The sequence below is a fragment of the Mustelus asterias genome, chromosome 4, assembly GCF_964213995.1.
Source record: "Mustelus asterias chromosome 4, sMusAst1.hap1.1, whole genome shotgun sequence".
NCBI classification, from domain to species: Eukaryota; Metazoa; Chordata; class Chondrichthyes; order Carcharhiniformes; family Triakidae; genus Mustelus; species Mustelus asterias.
This window is the reverse complement of record NC_135804.1, coordinates 26,108,736-26,134,195: the sequence shown is the minus strand read 5'-3', so window position 1 is coordinate 26,134,195 and position 25,460 is coordinate 26,108,736. Positions and strand designations below refer to the sequence as shown.

Below are 25,460 nucleotides of genomic sequence, written 5' to 3'. Positions count from 1 at the left end.
AGCATCTCTAACATTTCTTGAGATTTGATTAGCACCATGATTGGTCAAGGATTTCAGAAATGAGGGGGGCTTTTGAAACATTGACAGATTTTTGGGGTGAACTCATCTGATTCAATTATCGCTGAGGTACTTGATGTATTCAGCAGGAAAGTTCCAAACAGTAAAATATTGTGTGGTGGACCTGACAGTCCTTGCAGCAGCAAGAAATTTATGTTCCACACGCAGTAACATTCATCTGCAATGGTGTTATAAAAAAGTGAGTTGTGGGGAATGTCAAGCTGCTCAGACTGCAGTAACATAAAAATATAAATAATAAGAAATGTGTACAGCTAGTTCAGCAAATCTGCAGGGAATGGCTAAAAACCAGTCACTGGCAGTGTGAACAGTGTTAGCAACTTTTAGCAAATGGCTAAGGTATTCCAAATATCAACACTCAGTAGATCTGTTAATGTACTAATGCGTGAGTCCATGATTCTTCTTTCTTAAAGGTGGGATTTTATGGCCTCGCGTGAGCGAGACTGGAAAATCCCACCCGAGATCAATGTACATTTCCGTTGTCTGTTCTGTGCCTGCCCGGATTCCGTGGCGGACGGGGCGGTAGAATTCTGGCGTACATCAATGGCCATAAAGTATCCAATTTTACATGAAGGTTAGCCAATTCGTTTGACAGTATGCTATGACCAGGTGAGGAGGAGTAAAGTGGCTTCACTGTTATACCACTCCAAACCGCAAGAGGATTTTTATTGAATTTAGAGAGAATATGCTTCGCCGATTCTGTAAGAGTCCCACTATTAATGCTTTGAGATTGTAAAAAATTATGCAGACAAGTTTTTTTTAGGTTAAATAAAGAGCACATTTATTGAAACTATTTCCTGAACTAAAAAAAAACAAAGTAAATCGCAACCAGCATTCCCTATGGCCACATGCATTTGTCTGGACCTACACTCACGCACTGGTATAGATGGGCAGAGTAAGAGGATAGGCTTATAGGATTATTTACAGTTCAGGGAAAATTTTAAAAAGAGGTTAGATGTTCCTTGGATGGTCTCCTTGCAGTGGTGCCACGTTGCGGCCATTTTGTTCAGTTCTCTTCCTGGGTATAGTTGTGTCGAGCAGACCTCCATTTACTTTTTCAGAAAAGATCTTGGTTCACGGTTGGTTTCTCTTCTCAGGATTGTTATTTTGTAAATTGAGCACAGCACTTTTGAGAGAGAAGGAGAGAGAGAGACGGAGACAGAGACAGAGTGAGACAGAGAGAAAGAGGTACACAGCTTTGACAGCCTGTGTTCAGTATAGTACTGTCTTCTGTTCTCGCTCCTGTTTAGTCCTTGAAGCTGGGTGCATATTCCAGATAAATTCTATTAGTTCGTGTCTGCTGCAGTTATTGTTTCAGAGCAAGTAATTGCATTTTACTGTCTCAACTCAGAAACATTTGTAAAGTCTCAGGATGATGTGAATCAATAGGGGAGTGGGTGTTTCATGCTTCTCAGGGGGTTGAATCTTCATCCTTTGATGATACTGTGTCTTCAAGAAATGTATTTCTTAAAGACACACGTTTCTTGTGCAGGACATTTTTAGGAGTCAGTTCTATTTACTGGTGATGAGAGATAGATCTTTCACTGGAGGCTGCTGTTTGGGAGTCAGAAGACAGGTGTCTTTCTGTATCGCTGTCCAGAGGGGTTAAAAAGCAGGAAGCCTAGCACCTATATGGGCCTGTTTTTTGTGCTAACTGATTCTGAAGAAGGATGTATGTCTGTGGGGATATTGCCTAAATTGGAACTATAGAGATAGTTAGCCGTTAAGAATTATATCTAATCATGTTTAAGTATTTAAATTGATAAAAGTTGCGCTCATTCTTTTTGTTATATTTTAACTGTATTGTGCAATAAAGTTTGTTTTAATAAAAGCTTCCTAGTGGGTCAATTGAATCACACCTGGAGTGGAACACACATTAATGCCAAAATCAAAATAGCTGGGGTCTCAGCTAACTTCATAATGTACCTTGAAGTTTTGGATCTGGTCCTTAATGTCCCACATGGTGGAATGCAAAATTGTGTGTACTGCCGCAGTCTGGGAAGTTTTCCCACTGTGTGTAGAGGGATCCCAGTTTTTTTTTTAAAATCCAGCCAGGAAAAGAAAAATTAGAAATTCTAATCTCAAAGCACATCCTCGTAACATCCTACCATTGCATTTTATCTTTCAGTTGTCCAGCAAAAAATCCTATGGGGGAGCTGGTTTGTAACCTTGCCTGTTTCAACAAATAATACTTTCCCCATTGGTGTGCGGGAGTTCAATATTTAAAACCAAAAATGGTAAAACGTCATTCATCGCAATAATATTGCAGTTGAAACGAAACCCTCAAAATATTTGAACACACTTTTCTGCTACAGATCCATGCATCCAACTGTACTCTCAGTTTTGGGTATAGTAATTGCAATTTAATAGTGGTGTTTCTGATGATGTGATGTTGCAGAGATGGAAAATGTATACTAGTCAGCTGGAAATGAGCCATAAGCTAGTTATGAGTAATGACAATACAATGTGTAGCACTGACTGATTGCAAAATGTCTATCTACCCTGGTCAGTTTCCTCTCAGTAAGGAGTCTAACAACACCAGGTTAAAGTCCAACAGGTTTATTTGGTAGCAAACGCCACTAGCTTTCGGAGCGCTGCTCCTTCATCAGGTGAGTGTTCACAAACAGGGCATATAAAGACACAAACTCAATTTACAGAATAATGAATAATGATTGGAATGCGAGTCTTTACAGCTAATCAAGTCTTAAAGGTACAGACAATGTGAGTGGAGAGAGCGTTAGCACAGGTTAAAGAACAAAGAACAAAGAACAGTACAGCACAGGAAACAGGCCCTTCGGCCCTCCAAGCCTGTGCCGCTCCTTGGTCCAACTAGACCAATCGTTTGTATCCCTCCATTCCCAGGCTGCTCATGTGACTATCCAGGTAAGTCTTAAACGATGTCAGCGTGCCTGCCTCCACCACCCTACTTGGCAGCGCATTCCAGGCCCCCACCACCCTCTGCGTAAAAAACATCCCTCTGATATCTGAGTTATACTTCGCCCCTCTCACCTTGAGCCTGTGACCCCTCGTGAACGTCACTTCTGATCTGGGAAAAAGCTTCCCACCGTTCACCCTATCTATCCCCTTCATAATCTTGTACACCTCTATTAGATCTCCCCTCATTCTCCATCTTTCCAGGGAGAACAACCCCAGTTTACCCAATCTCTCCTCATAGCTAAGACCCTCCATACCAGGCAACATCCTGGTAAACCTTCTCTGCACTCTCTCTAACGCCTCCACGTCCTTCTGGTAGAGCGGCGACCAGAACTGGACGCAGTACTCCAAATGTGGCCTAACCAGCGTTCTATACAGCTGCATCATCAGACTCCAGCTTTTATACTCTATACCCCGTCCTATAAAGGCAAGCATACCATATGCCTTCTTCACCACCTTCTCCACCTGTGTTGCCACCTTCAAGGATTTGTGGACTTGCACACCTAGGTCCCTCTGTGTTTCTATACTCCTGATGACTCTGCCATTTATTGTATAACTCCTCCCTACATTATTTCTTCCAAAATGCATCACTTCGCATTTATCCGGATTAAACTCCATCTGCCACCTCTCCGCCCAATTTTCCAGCCTATCTATATCCTGCTGTATTGCCCGACAATGCTCTTCGCTATCCGCAAGTCCAGCCATCTTCGTGTCATCCGCAAACTTGCTGATTACACCAGTTACACCTTCTTCCAAATCATTTATATATATCACAAATAGCAGAGGTCCCAGTACAGAGCCCTGCGGAACACCACTGGTCACAGACCTCCAGCCGGAAAAAGACCCTTCGACCACTACCCTCTGTCTCCTATGAAGAGATGTGTATTGTCTCCAGACAGGACAGCCAGTGAGACTTTGCAAGTCCAGGCAAGTTGTGGGAGTTACAGATAGTGTGACATGAACCCAAGATCCCGGTTGAGGCCGTCCTCATGTGTGCAGAACTTGGCTATCAGTCTCTGCTCAGCGACTCTGCGCTGTCGTATGTTGTGAAGGCCGCCTTGGAGAATGCTTACCCGAATATCAGAGGCCGAATGCCAGTTTCCTCTCCTCAGACCTGTGTGCAATGTCAACCCCTACTATTATCAAAGGGAGGCGATGGCTTAGTGTATTATCACTAAGCTATTAATCCAGAAACTCAGCTAATGTTCTGGGGACTCGGGTTTGAATCCCACCACGGCAGCTGGTGGAATTTGAATTCAATAAGGAAATATCTGATCTACTGATGGCCATGAAACCATTGTTGATTGTTGGAAAGACCCTTCTGGTTCACTAATGTCCTTTAGGGAAGGAAATCTGCCGCCCTTATCCGGTCTGGCCTACATGTGAATCCAGAGCCACAGCAATGTGGTTGACTCTCAACTGCCCTCAGGGATGGGCAATAAATGCTGGCCAGCCAGTGACGCCCATGTCCCATGAATAAATTTAAAAAAAAACTCTACTTCTGGTCCAACAGATCAAATAAATGGTAAGATATTGATATTTTTCTTACCAGATGGAGAACAATTTGATAAATACAAATCTACAGATAACATTAGTAAATAAACCTTTATATGTTCCTATGGCTTTCCGTTCACTTGATGCAGGCATTTGCCTGATCCCGCTGCAGTGAATGGAGATTTGGCTGAGTGCTAAATTCTCTGCTGGCGGCAGCGGTGGGTCATGAATGGCCAGAGAATTCCGGCCCTTAGGTTAGATGACCACAGGCTTGGGTCAGAGAGGTGCCAGCTTCACCCCCAATAGCTTCATCCCCACTTAAACCTTCATCTCCCACTCACACCTAAACCGTCCTCTCTCAGTAACACCTAAATCTTCTTCCATCACCCCCTTTGCTGTATCCTTACCAGCCTTTGGCGCACACCCTGAGGTCCTGAAGCAGGTCCGAGACATCAGTGAACACCATGGAAGGTGCCGTGAACCCACAGTCAGCAATTAATTCCCATTTAAGGGCCTCATCCTGTTGTTGCGTGGGAATTAACCAGCAAGTGTCAATTCCATGCCAAGTGACCAGCCTGGCAGCTTTCCCTGCACAGGCTGGTGGCAGACAAGAGGCTCCCTCTTTACTGTGCCCTTTGACCCTATTGGAGGACCTCCAGAGATTTGACCCCCTCTGCCGCCATTCATCTCTCAAACCCCATTCTTGCCCCCTTCATTGTAGCCTGCTGGCTGGGCATCCGGAAAGACCGCCGCCATTTACTCATCCAAATCCCAATTCTATGCTGCACGCCTGTCCCAGAGTTCCACAGAACTGCCTGCCTCCCATTGGCTGACACCTCTCTGAGGCAGGATTGGCTGTTCCGCAGGGTGGAAATCCCACCTCCAGCCAATAGCTACAGGGCAGCCAGTGTTCCCTTCAGTGGGCTCAGCACCCCTCCCCATCCCCCACACCACCCCCACCCAACACCCCACACCCCTCCCCCACCCCCCTCTTTGGCCCATCGAGTCTGTACTAACCACAATCCCACCCAGACCATATACCCGTAACCACACACATTTACTCTGCTAATCCTCCTGACACTAACGTCAATTTAGCATGGCCAATCAACCTAACCCGCACATCTTTGGACTGTGGGAGGAAACCGGAGCACCCGGAGGAAACCCATGCAGACATGGGGAGAATGTGCAAACTCCCCTCAGACAGTCACCTGAGGCCGGAATTGAACCCAGGTCCCTGACAGCTCTGTTAACCACTATACTCTAACCATCATGCCACCCTAATAGTGTTCACAGAGCCACTGTAATGTGCTCAATTGCATAGGCCTGCTTGGTGCACAGGTGCAGAATGCCAGATATGGCCAAAAGTCCACACAGACAGTGAGCCGAGGCCGGAATTGAGCCCGAGTCCCTGGCGCTCTGAGGCTGCAGTGCTAACCACCGTGCCGTCCTTTTAAATTCCAGCTGCTATGCGGGGATTTGAACCCATGTCCCCAGAGTCTTCGTCTGGGCTGCTAGATTACCGCTCCAATGATATTACCGCGTGCCGCCATCTCCCCCTTAAACCCTGAAAACATCAATGCCATTGTTCCCATACTGAAGCGTAAAGCTCCACCATTTCAGTGAGTGAATCCTTCCAAATAAACGGACATGTTTAGCCGAACAGCACTGATGAAGCAGTCAACCACAAATCCCATCATTCTAACAAGTTGGATGACTGCTGAGAAACTGCGGCTGAAGCATCCGATTTACTGGGCAGTAGCCAGCAGCTGTATCTTGTCACTAAAGCTGCACTTTGGCACAATCATGCAGGAGGAAAAGATGATTGAACACCATACGCTGCTGCCCACACACTGTGGAAATATGACTGTGCCTGCAGACAATTAAACAAAGCACAATCCCCCTGTACAAAGTGAACTTAATCCCAATAAAACTTTAGGCCAGTTTTGTACACTGCCCAGTTCTGGATTTAACGCCAATAAAATATAATGCTTGGGGATTTATCTTCTCCTTAACCCAGATTTTCCAATAAACCATTAGAATTATGGACAAACTGCAAAGCTAGATCTCACTTCTGGCCCAGTCTAAGCATGACAAACGGACCATTCTTCTGTTTTTCCACATTCTGTTCAATCAACAGCGCTTTGCAGAAACTAGATTGGATCCTCACTACATTTCTTCATGCAGCGAGGTACTGAGCCTTAATGTGCTATAAACAACAACTTGAATTTAAATGGCATCATTAAAATAGTAAACTATTCTGAGATATTTTACAGGAATGTTATCACATCTAAGTTGAATGCAACTGGTAGAAGTGAAAGGTTTTTTATGAGCATCTTAAAGGAGGAGCAGGAGGTAAAGAGTTATAGAATCATAGAACCCCTACAGTACAGAAAGAGGCCATTCGGCCCATCGAGTCTGCACCGACCACAATCCCACCCAGGCCCTACCCCCATATCCCTACAGATTTACCCACTAATCCCTCTAACCTACGCATCTCAGGACACTAAGGGCAATTTTAGCATGGCCAATCAACCTAACCCGCACATCTTTGGACTGTGGGAGGAAACCGGAGCACCCGGAGGAAACCCACGCAGACACGGGGAGAATGTGCAAACTCCACACAGACAGTGACCCAAGCCGGGAATCGAACCCAGGTCCCTGGAGCTGTGAAGCAGCAGTGCTAACTACCGTGTTACCGTGCCGCCCTATGACCATATGACCAAAGAGTCGATGAGTTTACAAAAGGAATTCCAGAGCTTAAGACCTCAAGTGGCTGAAGGCACAGTTGCCAATTGTAGAGCAATGAAAATCAAGAATATGCAGAAGGTGTGCAGTGACCTTACAGGGTTGCAAGTCTGGAAGAGGAAACCAAGATAAGGGGCGGGGTTTTCCGGCTGTGCTCGCTCCCTTAACCCTTAACCGGAAAATCCCACCCGAGGTCAATGTACCTTTGCATGGTGCGCACCCCCCCCCCCACCACCAGCCCCCCCCCCACCCCACCAGCCCCCCCCCCACCACCACCAACCCCCCCACCAGCCGCCCCCCCCCCCCCCCCCCCCCCCCCGCCCCCTACCATTCTCGTGGCAGGCAGGAGAGGAAAATTCCCCCCCTCCAAGGGGTGTGGGGGCAATGACAAGGCTAAGGTGCGATTTGTAAACAGCAGATGAAAGTGTTGAGATTAAACCATTGCCAGACTGGGAGCCACTCAGTGGGCGTGGGTGAAATGTGAATGGGACTTGGTGCAAGGTAGGATACACCCAATTGAGTTCTGGGTGAGCTTAAGCATACAGACACAAACATTACAGCTGTGGCTTTAAGCCTTCAGGTACCTGCTATAAAAATATATTAAAACAATAGCAACCTGCCTGCTACAGTTATTCAGAATTTAAAAAAAGTATTTGTACCCTGTAAGGAAATGTATAACATCAAAATATCACAGTTATAGACCAAATGTAGTCAATCTCTTTTTTAATTAATTGATTCAAAAAACCTACGCATTTTTTGTGAATGATTGAATATATTACATTACATTTAATATATAGGTTAGGTGGATTGGCCATGCTAAATTGCCCCTTACTATCCCAAGATGTGTAGGCTAGAGGAAATAGTGAGGTAAATACTTGGGGTTACGAGGAACAGGTCTGGGTAGGATTGCCCCTTAGTGTCAGGGGAGATTATGTGGGGTGGGGCCTGGATGGGATTGTTGTCGGTCAGACTCGATGGGCTGAATGGTCTCCTTCTATACTGTAGGGATCCTATGATGTACAGATCTATATGGTCATAGAGTACCAGATAAAGAAGTTGCTGTTTACTTTGAGATTCATTTGTAACAATCTCTACATTGAAAAGTGTAAAATTATAATGAAATATATTTTAAATTATCTTGTTATTTCTTATGGAAATTGTTGTACCTGGTAACTCCAATGTGCCTGGATAGGGTTTCCCATGTGCTGCCTGCAACAGAAAAGGTAAGGTTGTTACAATCAGTAGCCCAGCACATCCATAATTTTAGACAATACCTACAGGATGCATTCACAATGATATCATCATTGACCTCTGTGCCACTTTTGGAGACTTCTCAGAGACAGATGGTCATTTGTTCAATGACAAATATAGGGCAAGATTTCGAACCCCCCCGTGATGTGTTTTCTGGTGGTGGTGTGGAAGTTAAAATGCTCAGATTGAAGTTTCATAGTTTGGAAGCTAAAGTGTTCAAATTAAAATTTTATGCCTTCTCTGTGCAGTTTTTAAAATGCTTACCAGCTTGCAGACATTCAAAAGAGTCAGTGTCTGCTATTCAGCATGAACAGGCAAATCTTCATCTGTGTAGGCCCCATAACATTCTGTTTTTCGGCCTTCACCAGAGGGTGAGCAAGGTCAGATTTTTCCATAATAAATACCAAAGGCAAGATATGGGGATATGCTATGCAAACGAAAGATTAGCAGAAGTCAGTTTTTCTTAAAATAAGAAAAGGACGAAAAGCCAGGATTTAATTGGTGAATATGTATGCAAATAAAGGATTAGAAAAATTGCTTGTTTCTGATTTGCTGTAATTGACTATAATTGCTAAGTTGTTTTTTCTATAACTTCAGAGACCCTTGCAGGACAGCTGCAAGGTGGTTCTCCTTGTGCGCAAGTCATTAAGGGCCTCACATTGGATTATGCATGGTGCCATGCATGTACTCACGAGGACTAAGAGTGCCTCAGGTTGCTGGTACCTAGGATCTCTGACAGTGGAAGTGACCCACCAATGGCCGCCAGTGGGATCTTCCTGACCCCCCGATATCTACAGCATTTTGCATGGCTTGCCTGTCCTGCCGCTGGGGAACCCACCATGAGGGGGTCGCCTTCAATGGGACCGGTAAATCCCAGTGGTGGGAAGTGCTGGGAAATCCCGCCCTAGTTTCTTCATTAAATTTGCATTCTTGTTGGCATTAGCTCACTTTCAATGTTCAGTAAGGACAGGAGCTCTGGTTATTTAATAGGCTGCATTTTACTCTCTGTACTTGATGCTTTCGGGCATTAGGTAGAAAACTCCAGCACTAAGTTATCTATAAATTAGTTCAGCTTTCTGTTAATTTATAAATACATGTCTGGGAAGCTGTTACAGATACTCGCACTATTTATTAAACACAGCCAAGAGTGGACTGTGAAATCCTGGTAAACATCTTCCAAGTTAGTGAGAGTCTTCTAAACATTGTCATTATATAAATTGAGAGCATAAATGGCAATGCACATTTTACATTTCCTCTGCCTACCTAAATATTTTTGAATAATTGCTCTAATAATCTAATTAACAATTCACAGAAGAATATCAGCTCTTTTCAGATAACCAAAGATTCGAATATCCGAACAAAGCAATTCATCCCTCACTCATTTGAACTCAGAAACAGATGTACAGTTTCTATTCCATTCTTCACTAAGTCAAATGATGCTTTCAGGCTTGACTCATTTTTAGCTGCTGTTATATCGTACTTTAGATTTAGATTCCAGAAGCCAGTGTTTAGGAAGTTAATTCGATTTTCTATAGCCCCGTGACAAAATGCTGGCCATTTCCCTCTCACTGTCTAGCCTTATTCGTGAAGAACAGTCACTTGGACCAAGTGTCAGATTGGTGACATTGTCCATCTTGTCTCATCCCAGCCATGTCTAGGAACTTTCATTCTTTCAGGGAAGTCACAGGCTGGGCCACATTTATTGTCCATCTCTAACTGGCCTTGAACTGAAAGCCTTGCAAGGCCGTTTCAAAGAGCATTTGAGAGTCGTTGCTGTGGGCCTGGAGCCAGGTGAGGACAGCAGGACATTAGTGAACCAGGTTGGTTTTTACAACAACTAACCGTTAATTCCAGATTTTATTCTTATTGAATTCATATTTCACCATCTGCCGTGGTGGGATTTGAACCTGGATCCCCAGCGGATCACCCTGGGTCTCTGGATTACCAGTCCTGTGACAACACCACTACACCACCGCTTCATCCGAAGATGAGCTCAGGGAGGACAGAAACCTCCCGTGGAGCCGAAGGGCAAAAGCTCGCTTGGTCCTGATTTTCAGCAAATGATAGTGTGTGAAAGCGGAACACCACCATCCTTCTGACCTTTAAACAGGCATCAGAAAAGTTACCACAGGAACTTAAGGATAGAAGAAAAGGAGAAGAGAGAAAATAAGGTAAAGGAGCAAACAGGATTACTGCAATAATGAGATGGGAGTCAGTTGGATAAAGCGAGCACAGATTGAATGTCTCAATTCCAGATAAATTCTACAATGTAATTACAGCAGTGCATCTTGGGAACTCGTGTTTACACAAAATTACACTTCATATTTTGGAAGTTTGGTGCACAAATGTGTACACACACCGTGTACAAATGAGGCAACATTACTCAAAGCTGCTTCATTTACCTGGTACTGCTTCTCCCAAGATAAATTCTGCTCTCTTTCTCTTGAAGGCATCAATATTTTGCTCATTGACAGCTATATGTGCCCTGGTGGCCCCTATTTATATATGAACTGAACGATTTCACAACGTGTTCATCGGATACCCATATGTGCAATGCAAGTCATCGAATAGTAATTAAGTGCAGGAACCATGAACATTTAACCCTATTTCAAATTCAGAGTTGTCAGGTGTGGTGGACCTTAGTTGTGCCTTTGTCCTATATGGACCACCGTTGTGTGTGTTTGTCATACCTGGACACATCCCCTTCCAGTTTGGTTCCTCCCCTCAGCACCTAGTATAAAGGTGGCTGTCTCCTCCCCCTTGTTCAGTCCAGGTCGGTTAATTGTTGGGATCTGCTCCTGATTCTGTTGTGAATAAAAGCCTACACTTATATTGGCATATCGGTAGTCTTTCGCCTTATTGATAGCGCATCAATTTTATTCACAACAGTTACTAGTATGGAGCAGTTTCTAAAACCCGACAAGTTAGCATTAGACCCTCAAGAGGTTGGAGCCTCTGATAAATTTGATCATTGGTTGGACTGCTTCGAAGCATTCGTCGACACCGCTACGGCCATCGACACCGACGCTGCTAAACTCCACGTGCTCCGCGCCCGGGTAAGCGAAACTGTCTATGGAATCTTCCGGGACGCTGCTACTTACGCGGACGCTATCGAACTCCTAAAAGGGCAGTTCCGAAAGAGCCCTAACGTGGTTTACGCCAGACACCTCCTAACTACCCGCAAACAGCAGCCAGGAGAATCGTGCGCCCAATTTCTGCGCGCCCTGCGAGTCCTCGCCCGAGCATGCGACTGTAAGGCTGTTTCAGCAGCTCAGAACACGGAGGATCTGATCCGCGACGCCTACGTTGCGGGCATTGAGTCTACATACATCCAGCAGCGTCTGCTGGAACAAGATGACCTAGACCTCCGGAAAACGGCCACGATGGCTGAAACGTTAGAAGCAGCCTCCCATAATCTCGGGTCTTACCTTGGATCCCGTTCCACCGACGGCTCCACTGCGACGGCTGCTCCAGCAGGGCCCAAATGTTACTTTTGTGGCCTCCCTAAGCACCCTCGGCGTCACTGCCCGGCAAAGGACGCGATTTGCTCCGGATGCGGTAAGCTAGGCCACTTTGTTAAAGTCTGCCGAGCAAAGCCGCTTCTGAAGACTCGTGGAGCCATGTGTGCTCCGAGGGCACGGCCATCTTTGATGCAGGCGGCGGCTGCGCGCGAATCGCCATCTTTGATGCGGTCACCGGAAGTGCAGGAGTCGCCATCTTTGATGCGGTCACCGGAAGTGCGGGAGTCGCCATCTTTGAGACTGGCATCAAGGCAAGCTGAGCAGGAAGCTTCATCCGTGACGTCATCAGACGGCGACGAAGATGGATTCTCCTTTAATTCAACAGTGGCATCGATTTGCCTGGACCAGTCGCAGCCACATCAACTCTCCAAGTCCATAATGGAGATCAAGGTAAATGGTTATGCAGAAAACTGCCTGTTTGACTGTGGGAGCACGGAAAGTTTTATACACCCTCGCACAGTGCGTCAATATGCCCTTCCCATGCGACCCTGGAGCCAGACCATCTCCATGGCCTCGAATTCTCACTCAGTGGAGGTCCTCGGGTGCTGCTTGGTGACGCTGACGGTACAGGGCACAGTCTACGAGCGTTTTCGGCTCCTCGTGCTGCCGCGACTCTGCGCAGCTGTACTGCTGGGGTTAGATTTCCTCACCCATCATAGAAGCGTCATCCTGCAGTATGATGGCCCTTATCCCCCACTCTCCGTCTGCAAGGCGCTGTCACGGCAGCGCCCCTCGCACACCACCTGCAGTCTCTTGACCCTCAAGATCACCCCCCCCCCCCCCCGTTATTTGATAACCTCACCCCGGATTGTAGGCCTATAGCCACCAAGAGTAGGCGCTATAGTGCGGATGACCGGGCCTTCATTCGGTCCGAGGTACAACGTTTGCTCCAGGAAGGGATTATCCAGGCCAGCACCAGCCCCTGGAGGGCGCAAGTGGTCGTAGTTAAATCGGGGGAGAAACACCGCATGGTGATTGACTACAGCCAGACCATAAACAGGTATACCCAACTAGATGCATATCCTCTTCCCCGTATCGCGGACATAGTCAACCGCATCGCGCACTATAGGGTTTTTTCAACGATCGATTTGAAATCGGCTTACCACCAGCTCCCTATCCGCTCGGAGGATCGCCCATACACTGCCTTTGAGGCGGATGGCCGCCTCTACCAGTTCCTCCGAGTCCCCTTTGGTGTCACCAATGGGGTCTCAGTCTTCCAACGGGCCATGGATCAAATGGTGGACCAGCATGGACTACGGGCCACTTTCCCGTATCTGGATAACGTCACCATCTGCGGCCATGACCTGCAGGACCATGATGCCAACCTACAAAAATTCCTTCGTACGGCCACTCTCCTGAACCTCACATACAATGAGGCGAAGTGTGTTTTCCGGACACGCCGCCTCGCCATCCTTGGGTACGTGATAGAAAATGGTGTCCTTGGCCCCGACCCAGCCCGTATGCGTCCCCTTATGCAGCTTCCCCTCCCTACTACCCTCAAAGCACTGAGGAGATGCCTGGGCTTCTTCTCCTATTATGCCCAGTGGGTTCCCCGTTACGCAGATAAAGCCCGTCCGCTCCTAAAATCGACCTCTTTTCCCCTGGCGGAGGAGGCCTGTCGGGCCTTCGATGACATCAAAGCGGACATCGCGAAGGCCGCGATGCACGCTGTGGACGAATCCATCCCATTCCAAGTGGAAAGTGATGCGTCTGACTTTGCCCTAGCTGCCACCCTTAACCAGAGGGGCCGTCCGGTGGCCTTCTTTTCCCGGACCTTACAAGGCCCTGAGATTCGACACTCCTCGGTTGAGAAGGAGGCCCAGGCCATCGTGGAAGCCGTCCGGCACTGGCGCCATTATCTCGCGGGCCAACGATTCACCTTAATTACGGACCAGCGGTCAGTTGCCTTCCTGTTTAACACCAGGCAAAAGGGCAAGATTAAGAATGACAAGATCTTGCGGTGGAGGATTGAGCTCTCCACCTACAGATATGACATCATGTACCGGCCTGGGAAGCTCAATGAGCCTCCAGACGCCCTGTCCCGTGGATCATGTGCCAGTGCCCAACTAGACCAGCTACAGTCCCTCCATAACGACCTCTGTCACCCGGGTGTCACCAGATTTTTCCATTTTGTCAAGTCCCGTAACCTGCCCTTCTCCCTTGAGGAAGTCCGGACGATTACCAGGCAATGCAGGGTCTGCGCTGAGTGCAAACCGCAGTTCTACCGGCCAGGTAGGGCGCACCTTGTAAAGACCACTCGCGCATTCGAGCGCCTTAGCGTTGATTTTAAAGGCCCCCTCCCCTCCTCTAACCGCAATGTTTATTTCCTGAATATCATTGACGAATACTCACGTTTCCCTTTTGCCTTCCCCTGCTCGGACATGACCACGGCTACAGTGATTCGGACCCTGAACAAGCTCTTCACCCTGTTTGGCTTCCCAGCCTATATTCATAGCGACCGTGGGTCCTCTTTCATGAGTGACGAGCTGAGGCAGTACCTGCTCGCCAAAGGCGTTGCCTCCAGCCGCACCACTAGCTATAACCCCAGGGGCAATGGTCAAGTAGAGCGGGAGAACGCAACCGTCTGGAAGGCCGTTCTATTAGCGTTACGGTCTAGGGGCCTTCCAGTCAGCCGTTGGCAAGACGTCCTTCCGGACGCATTACATTCCATTAGGTCACTCTTGTGCACAGCGACCAATACGACCCCTCACGAGCGGATGTTTTCATTTCCCAGGAAGTCCTCCTCGGGTACTTCGCTCCCGGATTGGCTGATGTCCCCGGGACCCGTCCTGCTTCGGAAGCATGTCCGGACCCATAAGGCAGATCCCTTGGTCGAGGAGGTCCAACTGCTCCATGCTAATCCCCAATATGCTTATGTAGCGTACCCTGATGGGCGGGAGGACACGGTTTCTGTCCGTGACTTGGCACCCGCGGGTGCCCCGGAGGTCACCACGTCCTTCCGCCCCACGTTCCCTGGTGTCGTCCATTCGGAGACTGCTACGCCTCTTCCTCCCTCAGTCCCTGTCCCCAATGTAGTGTGCCCAGAGCCTGTTGCAGCCCCCCACCCCCCAGCTCCGGTTCCCACTGTTCCCCATACGCCACCAGGGCCACAGCTCATTCCTCTCGCCCCTATGTACAGCTCGCTTGAGTCGCCGGAGCCGTCGCCACGCAGTACCCGACGACTGGACGGGACGACGGATCGGTCCACTTCACACCACCGAGCGCCTTCTCTCGACGCTCACTGTACGGAGCCTGGGCCGACATCGCTCCCTGCTCGGACGACTCTGCGACCTGCACTACGACGATCGCGACGACGGATCAAGCCACCGGTTCGTCTGGACTTGTGATATTGTTTCCGCTTCACCCCCGTGTTGTTTTTTTTAAAAGGAAGGGGTGAATGTGGTGGACCTTAGTTGTGCCTTTGTCCTATATGGACCACCGTTGTGTGTGTTTGTCATACCTGGACACATCCTCTTCCAGTTTGGTTCCTCCCCTCAGCACCTAGTATAAAGGTGGCTGTCTCCTCCCCCTTGTTCAGTCTAGGTCGGTTATTTGTTGGGATCTGCTCCTGATTCTGTTGTGAATAAAAGCCTACACTTATATTGGCATATCGGTAGTCTTTCGCCTTATTGATAGCGCATCATCAGGTTCAGTTGTAGTAACGTGATTGCCCTCCCCCCCCGCTCAGTTTGACTAACTCAGCACACACACCAAGATGACGAATACAGGTGGTGACACAACTTGAAGAACAGCGCCGAAAAAAACATTCAAAAGTGAGAAATCACTTTTGTGGCAGTTCTAAATAGCTGCTTAAAAATCAGGCTGGAAAGATGTGGACCGGCTCAAAATAAAAAGACACGTGCAAAACACCACTGATCCGCAGAGAGATTCCCAAAAAGAAATAGGTTAGAGATGAGGTAACTGAGGTGAGCTACAGGGCAATGCAAAGCCATGGAAACTTGCTGACTTTAAGCTGCGACTTGCAATGAAGATTTAGTATTATTCTGATCCCAACACATTTTGTTTCTTGCCACATGTTAAACTTGATTTCCTTTTCATCCATCTTGGTGTTAGAATTCATAAACAGGGAGCTGGGGCGGTGGGGGAGGCGGGGGAGGGTGGTGGGGGAGGCGGTGGGGGAGGCGGTGGGGGAGGCGGGGGAGGGTGGTGGGGGAGGCGGGGGAGGGTGGCAGGGGAGGCGGTGGGGGGGGGGCGGGGGGTGGAGGTGGTAAAACTGCATAATTTTCAAAAGCAGCTGCAGTGCTGTGTACATAAACCCCCTACAATGTTAATGATAAAACCTCGTTACAATGATGGTGGGATCGCTCCTGTCTGGTGGCCTGTCAAACGGGCAGCCTGTCAAATGGGTGGCAAATAGACAGCAGCGGGGGGGAGGAAAAGATAAACTACCGGTGGCAGAAACTGCATCGAGGAACTCAAGTGGATTGTCCCCAGCTTTAGAAAGGGAGCATCAGCTCCAGCCTTACAACCAGGAAGGGAGGGCTGGAGGTCAATGCTGGAGGTAGATGAGTGATTGGAGGGTGGTGGGTTTAGGGGAAGGGGGGGGGGGGAGGTGAATTGGGTGTGGAGAAGGGGGGAGGGAAGAGGCAGGGGCGATTGGAGGACAGAGCTGGGGGTTGATGAGTGATTGGAGAGTGGTGGGTTTAGGGGAGGGGGGGGGAGAGTTGAATTGGGTGTGGAGGGGGAGCGGGGGAGAGGCAGGGGCGATTGGAGGACAGAGCTGGGGATAGATGAGTGATTGGAGGGTGGTGGGTTTGGGGGAAGGGGTGGAGGTGAATTGGGTGTGGAGAAGGGGGGGGGGAAGAGGCAGGGGCGATTGGAGGACAGAGCTGGGGATAGATGAGTGATTGGAGGGTGGTGGGTTTAGGGGAAGGGGGGGAGGTGAATTGTGTGTGGGGGAGAAGAAGAGGAGATGCAGGGGCGATTGGAGCTGGGGAGGGATATTTTCACAATTGCAGGAAGGGGTTAGTCAGATCCGTGGGAGGCCTAAAGCTTCCTTTGGAGTCCTGGAGGCTATTCCTGCCCCACAAGAAAACCTGAGAAATATTGTTTGGAGTTTATCTGCTGGGCCTCTTTCTGGTCCAGGATCCAGCTCCTGGGAAGCCAAATATGACCCCCCCCAGCCCAATGCCCAACCAGTCCCCCACCCTCACCCACATCCCATCCTCACTCTCACCCACATCTAGGCCCTCACCCACATGACCCTTCTGGCTGATATTGCAGATCCTGACACCATCAGGGCCAATCAGCATTTTTAAAATTGGGATCCAGCTTCCTTCCTGTTGGTGCCCTGCTCAAATGAGCAACTTAATGAGGAAGCTATACAAAATGGCTCAATATTAAAGACAAAGAAGGACATCCTAACCATCGCAAGTTACTGGCAGGTATTGTCTGTTGACGGTGATGTATTGCAGGTGGATTAAGTCCTGACGCTGACTTTGTAGAATCAAATCCCTTGTGATCACTCAATGACTATCCTGATTTCATGAATATCATTTCTATTCAGCGAAATGGAAACTACAGCACAAAATAACTTATCGTTCAGCAGTCTCAATGACATTCGACCAAATGTGCTGAGAACTGAACTGTCATCTGGTGCACCAAAACGTGTTTTATTCATGAGAAAACATTGCAAGAGTATATTCAGGGGAATTGGTCACTGCTGTTATCCCACACTAGAGCTCACCACCTCAGGCTTAACATTTTCTTCCACATCTGACTCAGAGTCCGATCACTTTTTCCAACATTTGCAACAAACAAGACATTTTCCTTCTCTAAACCAACAGTCTAATTTCTGGACCAAGAAAAATATTGAATTGGCTTTAGATCAAGTGAAGTACACACCTAGGAATATGCTGTCACTATCAAACTGTGTGCTTAGAGACAAGAATGGAAACATCCTGAAATGAAGATGACATGAGTAAGAAAACAAGACTGATTACTTCTGAAATTAGATTTTTTATTCATTCATGGGACATGGGGGTTGCTGGCTGGCCAGCATTTATTGGTCATCCCTAGTTGCCCAGACCAGGCAAGGACAGCAGATTTCCTTTCCTAAAGGACATTAGTGAACCAGGTGGGTTTATCTGACAGTGGTTTCATGGTCATCAGTAGATTTCCAATTCCAGATATCTTTTTTAATTGCATTTAAATTCCACCATCTGCCAAGGCAGGATTCGAACCTGGGTCCCCAGAACATTAGCTGAGCTTTTGGATTAATAGTCCATGGATAACACCACTAGGCCATCGCCTCCCCATTAGTGCCATGCAATATCTGTGTCTCCATAAGACTATAAGACATAGGAGTAGAATTAAGCCATTCAGCACATCGAGTCTGCTCCGCCATTCAATCATGGCTGATATTTTTCTCATTCCCATTCTCCTGCCGTCTCCCCATAACCCCTGAACCCCTTATTAACCAAGAACCTATCTCTGTCTTCAAGACACTCAATGACCTGGCCTCCACAGCCTTCTGTGGGAAAAAGTTCCACAGATTCACCACTCTCTGGCTATAGAAATTCTTCCTCATCTCTGTTTTAAAGGATCATCCCTTTAGCCTGAGGTTGTGCCCTCTGGTTTGAGTTTTTTCTACTAGTGGAAACATCCTCTCCATGTCCACTCTATCCAGGCCTCGCAATATCCTGTAAGTTTCAATAAGATCCCCCCTCATCTTTCTAAACTCCAATGAGTACAGACCCAGAATCCTCAACCGTTCCTCATACGACAAGCTCTACATTCCAGGGATCATTCTTGTGAACCTCCTCTGGACCCTTTCCAAGGCCAGCACATCCTTCCTTAGATATGGGGCCCAAAACTGCTCACAATACTCCAAATGTGGTCTTATACAGCCTCAGAAGTACATTCCCATCTTCACTATTTCTGAGTAAGACATGGGCCTAAATTAATACTGTTATTTCTTCACCCAATTTATATGATAAAGGAAACTTGTGTAACATGGATTCTGTGAAGAAAAAGATTGCATGAGAATATACATTATTGAAAATTTATCTTAAAGTCAAAATCTAATTTTAGCAAATCTTATATTTGTGCACGTGACTTATTTTAGTCTTTATTTACTTGGGAGTATGATAGAAAATCAGCAAATTTCAAAACATTACTTTTAACTCAATCACCTTCACTTCCGCTTCCAATTTGGTGATATTTTCCGATTCTTTGTTCTCCTCTCCTGAAAGTGGTGACGCTTCCTGGATACGGTGGAAAAGATTCTGAAGCCCTTTGGATCTTACCCAATTACCCCAAAGTTCAATCTTGGGTCACCGCATATTGATTGCATTGGAAAGAATGGTTGATACCGAGACTAAAGTTGGACCTGTTTGGATGCGTTCCATAGACATAAAACTGGCTCATTAAGGACTAATTCCAAGGACCAATAACCCACACAAGGAAGCAGTTTTCAGGCTCCCTTCATGAGTAAATGAGTGGACTGACACCTGTTTTAGAACCTCCACGGGTGACTACCCCATCTTCGAGTAGGCATTGGGTGTGTTGTACTCAGCTTTTCTCAGTGGGGGCACATTGCAGCTACATATGGGTAAGTTTAATGTAAAAGCTTGACGTGCAGCCAGCTCCACAGCGCCCCCAAAGGCCATTCCCATACCAGGATCGGTCTTTTTTCAGTTCTCAAATTCTCAAACATTGAGCCTTACCATTGCTTCTGAAAAGGCAAACAGTCGCACATCCATCTGGGCAGAGTGGTTAGCATTGCTGCCTCACAGCGCCAGGGACCCGGGTTCGATTCCCGGCTTGGGTCACTGTCTGTGTGGAGTTTGCACGTTCTCCCCGTGTCTGCGTGGGTTTCCTCCAGGTGCTCCGGTTTCCTCCCACAGTCTGAAAGACGTGCTGGTTAGGTGCATTGGCCAAGCTAACTTCTCCCTCAGTGTACCCGAACAGGCACCGGAGTGTGCAGTGTGAATTGCAGTGTGAATGTAAGCCTACTTGTGACAATAAAAAATAAACTTTGTAATGCAGCAGAAGCTTGGTAGGCAACAGCCAAATGCTACTGAAAGCAAAGATCCAGCTTTGGACTGTCCACAGGCACCCCGGACGAGGGAGGAGGGGTGGGGGGGGGGGGGGTAAACTCCCTGCATACCCATTTCAGTTCCCAAAACATGCTTAAAGGAATTTCCCCCTCATTGAGGGCAGTTGTATATGTTGACCACCAGCCCAGATCAGATAAGTAATGGACGTTTATTCAGAATGGTTACATTCTTTCTAGCAATGTTTCTGTTTGTCACTCCTGCAATTCCCAGAATTCTCTCGGGTTCTCGTGGTCTGCGAGGTTTTCAGACACTAAAATTCCCAGCTGTAGCAGCATCCCCGCTCACCTCATGGAGCCACCGCAGAGAAGTAACAAGATAAATGTCATGCCATTCTGTTTCAGATGGTGCTAATTTGGATAAGTGTTGGCTAAGACATTTGGAAAGCCTCCCCTGCTTTGCTTCAAATAGTGCCATGGGATATTTTACATTCACCCGAGTGGGCCGGGGGTGGGTGGGGGTTCAGTTTAATGCTTCATCAGAATAACTGTGCCTCTGATACTTGGCTTACATGCTCAAGTCTCTGAGGTGAGGCTTGAATCCCTGATCTTCTGCCTCAGAAGTGAAAGCATCACTTAACTGAAATGAATATACTTGAAGGCAAGAGGCCTTAAGTATCAAGCATCAATTGACAGGACCTTTGACCATATCTGGCTTTTTGTACCTATGCACCGAGCAGGCCTATGCAATTGAGTACATTACAGAGGCTCTATGAACACTGCAAGGGCAGCACGGTGGTTAGAGTACAGTGGTTAGCACTGCTGCCAGCGACCCGGGTTCAATTCCGGCCTGGGGTAACTGTCTGTGTGGAGTTTGCACGTTCTCCCCGTGTCTGCATGGGTTTCCTCCGGATGCTCCGGTTTCCACCCACACTGCAGGTTAGGTTGATTGGCCATGCTAAATTGCCCCTTAGTGTCAGGGGAATTAGCAGGGTAAATGCGTGGGGTTAGGGGAGATAGGGCCTGGGTGGGAATGTTGACGGTGCAGGCTCGATGGGCCGAATGGCCTCCATCTGCATCGGGATTCTATGATTCTATTCCATGTGAAAAACGTGCTCATGTCAAATGTTTATGCAAATATTTAGCAACACCAGCACAATTTCAAGAAAAATAGATAGACTAAGAATGCAATGATCACTGCTTTTGACCATCTTTTGTCTTCAGCAGTTAGGAGGGAGTGGCAGCCTAAGCTGTTGTCTTCCCTACTATTAATGTCAATGATATCCCATAACGTTTGATGATGTTATGTTTGGACAGTGGGAGTTACATTTGAGTTTAAGGTCAAAGTTTCAGAAATTCTCACCGTAGCCTCTCCTGTAACTATTGAGAAATTATTCATGAAAGGGTGAGAACCGAATTGAACAATAATGGCGGTTTTTAATTCTAATAATATAATACTCACCCTTGTATGGCCTCTTATTCAAAAGCTTAGCCTTGCTTTCTGTTTTACAAAGAATGCGCCGGGTCGTCCCCTCGTGTTATCTTTCTACTCTTTAGATGTGTTTCTTTTTGGAGAAAATATATAACACAAACGCCCTGACAACACGTACATCCTTGTTTGGAACATCTGAAACCGCTTCACACATTGAATTACTTTTGAAATGTACCGACCTTTGTATATTCATCACATTTATGGTCGTGACGCAATGTTTTGAACCGAGGATTTGCGTGTTGTCAGGGCGTTTGTGTTATATATTGTTTCCGAAAAGAAACATACCTAAAGAGTAGAAAGCTAACACGAAGGGATGGCCCAGCACATTCATTGTAAAACAGAAAGAAATGCTAAGGTTTTGGATTGTTACCCTTTGTGAGAACCAGAGAGGAGAATGTGATACTTCGTGAGAACTTCAAGGCTATATTGATGGAGAGTCCTGTTAGCACAGGAGTGTTTGATCATTCTTTCCAAAAGGAACAGAATTGCCAATGCTGCTTGGAGACATTCCTGGGTGTTTACTAACATGGCACTCTAACCAGATGGCATCTTTGGTGAACTCTATGCTGTGTACAAGTTTGCTGCTTCCCCCTCATTGCAATAAGACTACCTTCAAAAGTACTCCATTGCTTGCTAAACACTCTTTGACATTCTGAGATCAGGAAAGATGCTGATATAAACACAAATTCATCTTAATTTCCTCTTTCACCATCTCTTAGGTTCATGGGGAATACGGAGGAGGAACTAAGTACCATCATTAGAGAAGTAGTATTAGACAAACTAATGGGGCTAAAGGCAGATAAGTCCCCTAGCCCTGATGGCTTGCATTCTAGGATCATAAAAGAAGTAGCTACAGAGATAGTGGATGCATTGGTTGTAATTTTCCCCAAAATCCTTGGATTCTCGAGAAATACTGGAGGATTGGAAAACTGCCAACGTGACACCCCTATTTAAAAAGAGAGGGGGGTTTGGCAAAAAGCGGATAATTATAAGCCAATTAGATGGATAACATCTATTGTTGGAAAAATGTTGGAATCAATTGTTAAGGAAGTAATAGCAACACATTTGGAAAATCAGAATCTAATCAGAATCAGCCTGGTTTCATGAAAGGGGAATTGTGTCTGACTAATTTATTAGAGTTTTTCGAGGAAGTCTCAACCAGAGTGGATAGAGGGGAACTAGTAGATGTGCTGTATTTGGACTTCCAGGAAGCATTTGATAAGGGTACCTCATACAGTTTACAAAGCGATATGGATAGGTCAAGTAAATGGGCAAAACGTTGACAAATGGAGTATAAAGTGGGCAGATGTGAAGTTGTTCCTTTTGGAAGGGAGAACAAAAGAACAGAATAATTAAAAGGAGAAAAACTGCAGAAAGTTGTAACACAAAGGGACTTAGGGGTACGTGTGCACGAAACACAGAAAGCTAGCACACAGATGCAGCAGGTAATCAAGAAGGCTAATGGAATGTTGGCCTTTATTTCAAGGGGGTTGGAGTATAAGAATAAGGAAGTCTTGCTGCAACTGTACCAGGTATTAATGAGATCACATCTGGAGTACTGTGAGCAGTTTGGGTCTCCCTTTTTAAGGAAAGATATTATTTAATTGGAAGCAGTTGAGAGAAGGTTCACTAGGGTGATCCCCGATATGGAGAGATTGTCTTATGAGGAAAGGTTAAACAGGTTGGGATTCTACTCATAGAAACATAGAAAACAGAAGCAGGAGTAGGCCCTTCAGCCCTTTGAGCCTGCTCTGCCATTCATTTTGATCATGGTTGATCATCAAATTCAATATCCTGATCCTGCCTTCCCCCCCCATATCCCTTGATCCCTTTAACCTCTAGAACCATATCTAACATCTTCTTGAAATCACAAAACGTTTTGGCCTCAACTACTTTCTGTGGTAGTGAATTCCACACATTCACCACCCTCTGGGTGAAGAAATTCCTCCTCACCTCGGTTTTCAAAGGTTTACCCCTTATCCTCAAACCATGACCCCTAGTTCTGGACTCCCCCCACCACCGGGGACATTCTTTCTGAATCTACTCTATCTAACCCTGTTAGAATTTTATAAGTTTCTATGAGATCTCCTCTCACTCTTCTAAACTCCAGTGAATATAATCCTCATCTGACAGACCTGCCTTTCCAGGAATCAGCCTGGTAAACCTTCCCTCTATAGCAAGAACATCCTTTCTCAGATAAGGACATCAGAAATGCACGCGATACATTCAAGCTTCACCTTTCACATGCACTCTCTCAGATTTCAGCCAGGCTAAGCAGCACACCACTGCTCCGAAAGCCCACAGTAAGCAGTCACCAAACTTCAACTGTCCCCTTGAATCTTCTGGCTTCTCTCTAGCCCATTTTGTTTTAAGTCTGCTTCCTGTCTCTTTGGTTCAGAGTCCTGTCTTCTGCTCCTTACTTTTAGCTTCATTTAACAGGAGCTGTAACAGATTCCTGTCCTTGATCCTTGACCAGACTGTCTTCCTGGGGCCTTCTGATGTCCTGGGACCGCTTTCCGTCCCACTCCTTGGTTTTGGGACTTCCTAGCTTTCTTTGGGATCTGCTCCCTGCGGCTCCCATCCCGCTGCTTCTGGCACTTTCTGCAGAATGGTGTTCTGCTGTGGAGATGTAGAAGATCACCGGATTTTCTATCCGGGTTGTTTTTCTTTCTTCCTTGTTTTACTTTTGCTGCTCTTTCTGCGCAGGTACAGAAGTGGCTCCCAACCTGAGAAAAGATCAGAAAACAAACCATGCATGTGCGCAGACCCATTTCCCAGGCTGAAGACCAGAACATGCCCGAACCGTGCGCATGTGGCCATTCTCCAGCCGGCACACATGCAGAGCCGGGGAACCGAGGGGAAAAGGAACCAACTGTGGAAGTGGATAATTATTTGATAGATCAAAGAATAAAGGGCTATGGGGAAAAAGCGGAGGCCAGCATAGACTGTTGGCAGCATGGTGGCACAGCGGTTAGCACTGCTGCCTTACAGCGCCAGGACCTGGGTTTGATTCCCGGCTTGGGTCTCTGTTTGTGCGGAGTTTGCATGTTCTCCCCATGTCTGCATGGGTTTCCTTCGGTTGCTCCGGTTTCCTCAAACAGTCTGAAGATGTGCGGGTTAGGTTGATTGGCCATGCTAAATTGTCCCTGAGCATCCCTGAGATTAGCAGGGTAAATACGTGGGGTTACAGGGATAGGGCCTGGGTGGAACTGTTGTTGGTGTAGGCTCGATGGGTCAAATGGCCTCCTCCTGTACTGTAGGGATTCTATGTAAAGATCGGCCATGATCATATTCAATGGTGGGGCAGGCTTGAAGGGCCCAGTGGCTAATCCATGCTTCTATTTCTTGTGTTCTTGTTAACATGGCCATTCTAAGACAGGTGCGTGCGCAGAGACCCCCACCAGAGCCTCTTGGGAACTGTAGTCCCTGAACTCCGAGGGCCCAATCTCCAACTTACCTTTTAAGACTTTGTCCTTTTTTTCACACCACCATCAAGGAAAAAATAAGTAAAGGTGCCACAAATTCCATCACCACAACGCAAATAAAAAGATCCTCTTTCTATATTAACCTGAATCTTCCACTCAGTAAAGGGTGAATACCAAAAGCAAAATCGTTTTCTTAAGTTTCAGTTACGAATCAGCTTGAAAGGACACCACCTTCACAGGGGTCGTTTGATAAATCTTTGCTTACCAGCTTACAGGCATACAATGCAAAGTTATCACCCATCGTTCTATCACTCGCACCTCAGGATCACAAATAAACAAATGTAACTACATTTTAGTGTTAATCACGAAACTCGGACAAGGTTGGAATTGTGGTAAAGTTCATATCCAACTTCAATGGAAATTGAGGCTTTCATTGGATGACAAATTAGCGATGTTTTCTGAAATTTCTGAATTCTCAAAATGGGGAAAATAGTGAGTTCCAAATT

The 25,460-nt window shown here is 46.8% G+C and overlaps 1 protein-coding gene across 4 annotated transcripts in view; it reads right to left on the bottom strand.

Moving 5' to 3' along the window:
* The window catches only part of piezo1 (piezo type mechanosensitive ion channel component 1 (Er blood group)), a 347,945-nt gene that overhangs the window by 193,790 nt on the left and 128,695 nt on the right, over positions 1-25,460 (bottom strand). For all 4 annotated transcript variants that reach the window (XM_078210703.1, XM_078210705.1, XM_078210706.1 and 1 more), the window contains exon 4: positions 8,415-8,457. In XM_078210703.1, coding sequence (XP_078066829.1) covers positions 8,415-8,457 — 43 coding nt within the window. The remainder of the gene's footprint in view (positions 1-8,414; positions 8,458-25,460) is intronic.